General features: G+C 37.4%; 1 protein-coding gene across 1 annotated transcript in view; it reads right to left on the bottom strand.

The window, feature by feature from the left end:
* Window positions 1-2,498, bottom strand: part of LOC111089457 — an 11,991-nt gene that overhangs the window by 3,418 nt on the left and 6,075 nt on the right. Inside the window, exon 2 of the mRNA XM_022401995.1 lies at window positions 1,494-1,559. Within this exon, the coding sequence (XP_022257703.1) occupies window positions 1,494-1,559 (66 nt within the window). The remainder of the gene's footprint in view (window positions 1-1,493; window positions 1,560-2,498) is intronic.

Consider the following 2,498-nt stretch of genomic DNA (forward strand, 5'->3'; position numbering starts at 1 on the left):
ATGCTACAGCCATACGCTAAACTACGAGTATATTATCACCATGCTCCAGCCAGACGATAAACTACAAGGATATTATCATCATGCTACAGCCACACGCTAAACTACGAGAATATTATCACCATGCTCCAGCCAGACGATAAACTACAAGGATATTATCACCATGCTCCAGTCACACGCTAAACTACGAGAATATTATCACCATGCTCCAGCCAGACGATAAACTACAAGGATATTATCACCATGCTCCAGTCACACGCTAAACTACGAGAATATTATCACCATGCTCCAGTCACACGCTAAACTACGAGAATATTATCACCATGCTCCAGCCATACGCTAAACTACCAGGATATTATCATCATGCTCCAGTCACACGCTAAACTACGAGAATATTATCACCATGCTCCAGCCATACGCTAAACTACCAGGATATTATCATCATGCTCCAGTCACACGCTAAACTACGAGAATATTATCACCATGCTCCAGCCATACGCTAAACTACCAGGATATTATCATCATGCTCCAGTCACACGCTAAACTACAAGGATATTATCACCATGCTCCAGTCACACGCTAAACTACGAGAATATTATCACCATGCTCCAGCCAGACGCTAAACTACCAGGATATTATCACCATGCTCCAGTCACACGCTAAATTACGAGGATATTATCATCATGCTCCAGTCACACGCTAAATTACGAGGATATTATCATCATGCTCCAGTCACACGCTAAACTACGAGAATATTATCACCATGCTCCAGTCACACGCTAAACTACGAGGATATTATCATCATGCTCCAGCTAAACGCTAAACTACGAGTATATTATCATCATGCTCCAGCTAAACGCTAAACTACAAGAATATTATCATCATGCTTCATCCACACGATAAACTACAAGGATATTATCTCCATGCTCCAATCACACGCTAAACTACGAGAATATTATCATCATGCTCCAGTCACACGCTAAACTACGAGGATATTATCACCATGCTCCAGCTACACGCTAAACTACGAGTATATTATCATCATGCTCCAGCTAAACGCTAAACTACGAGGATATTATCATCATGCTCCAACCACACGATAAACTACAAGGATATTATCATCATGCTCCAGCTACACGCTAAACTGCGAGTATATTATCATCATGCTCCAACCACACGATAAACTACAAGGATATTATCATCATGCTCCAGCTACACGCTAAACTACGAGTATATTATCATCATGCTCCAGCTAAACGCTAAACTACAAGAATATTATCATCATTCTCCAGCCACACGCTAAAATATCAGGATATTATCATCATGCTCCAGCCACACGCTAAACTACGAGGATATTATCATCATGCTCCAGCCACACGCTAAACTACGAATATATTATCATCATGCTCCAGCTACACGCTAAACTACAAGAATATTATCATAAATAAACTACCAGGATATTAGAAATATTGCAGAAATAATATAGTATATCTTACTTATGGAACACACAACGCTTGTTGTTAACTTCAAGTACAGGCGTAGACGTAATGTTCGTTTTACAACTTACATCAGTATAACTTTACACCATTCTCCCTATCAACGTTTTGTGACCAATGAAAATCCATTAATTAAACGCTTGCGACATTGTATCAACGTTTTGTGACCAATGAAAATCCATTAATTAAACGCTTGCGACATTGTAACCTTAGAGGAGACTGGCGTTCGAGATAAATTATTACTAAACATGTTTACTGTTTAGACGTAGAGTCAGCAGAGCATACTAATAGTACATCTGAAACTAATGTTTATAAAGATACAAGATAAAATAAAATAAGAAAAGTAATCGTTGGCGGATTGGTAATAGATATAGCTTTAATCGTTGGCGGATTGGTAATAGACATAGCTTTAATCGCTGGCGGATTGGTAATAGATATAGCTTTAATCCCTGGCGGATTGGTAATAGATATAGCTTTAATCGTTGGAGTATTGGTAATAGATATAACTTTAATCGTTAGCGGATTGGTAATAGATATAGCTTTAATCGTTGGCGGATTGTGTGGGTGTTTCATAAAAAAAAGAAGAGGACATATGAAATAATGAAATTTGTGTCCATATAAACTTCTTGGATTTAAACTTTAACCTAATCAAAGTCTGACAGATTGGCTGTGTTGTTTTCCAGCTAATAGGTAGCTGTAATGGAAGGAGAAAAACCCCAATTTTAATTATATTTATATGGTATTCATGACCATGTACTGTTTTATAACGTGCTGTAATAATGTTAGTACAGTCTGCCACAACACCCCAACTCCATGTGTAACATATATTCATTCTCCAACTCTATGTGTAACATTTATTCATTCTCCAACTCTATGTGTAACATATATTCATTCTCCAACTCTGTATGTAACATTTATTCATTCTCCAACTCTATGTGTAACATTTATTCTATTCTCCAACTCTGTATGTAACATTTATTCATTCTCCAACTCTATGTGTAACAT

This window comes from Limulus polyphemus, unplaced genomic scaffold (genome assembly GCF_000517525.1).
Source record: "Limulus polyphemus unplaced genomic scaffold, Limulus_polyphemus-2.1.2 Scaffold6307, whole genome shotgun sequence".
NCBI lineage: Eukaryota > Metazoa > Arthropoda > Merostomata > Xiphosura > Limulidae > Limulus > Limulus polyphemus.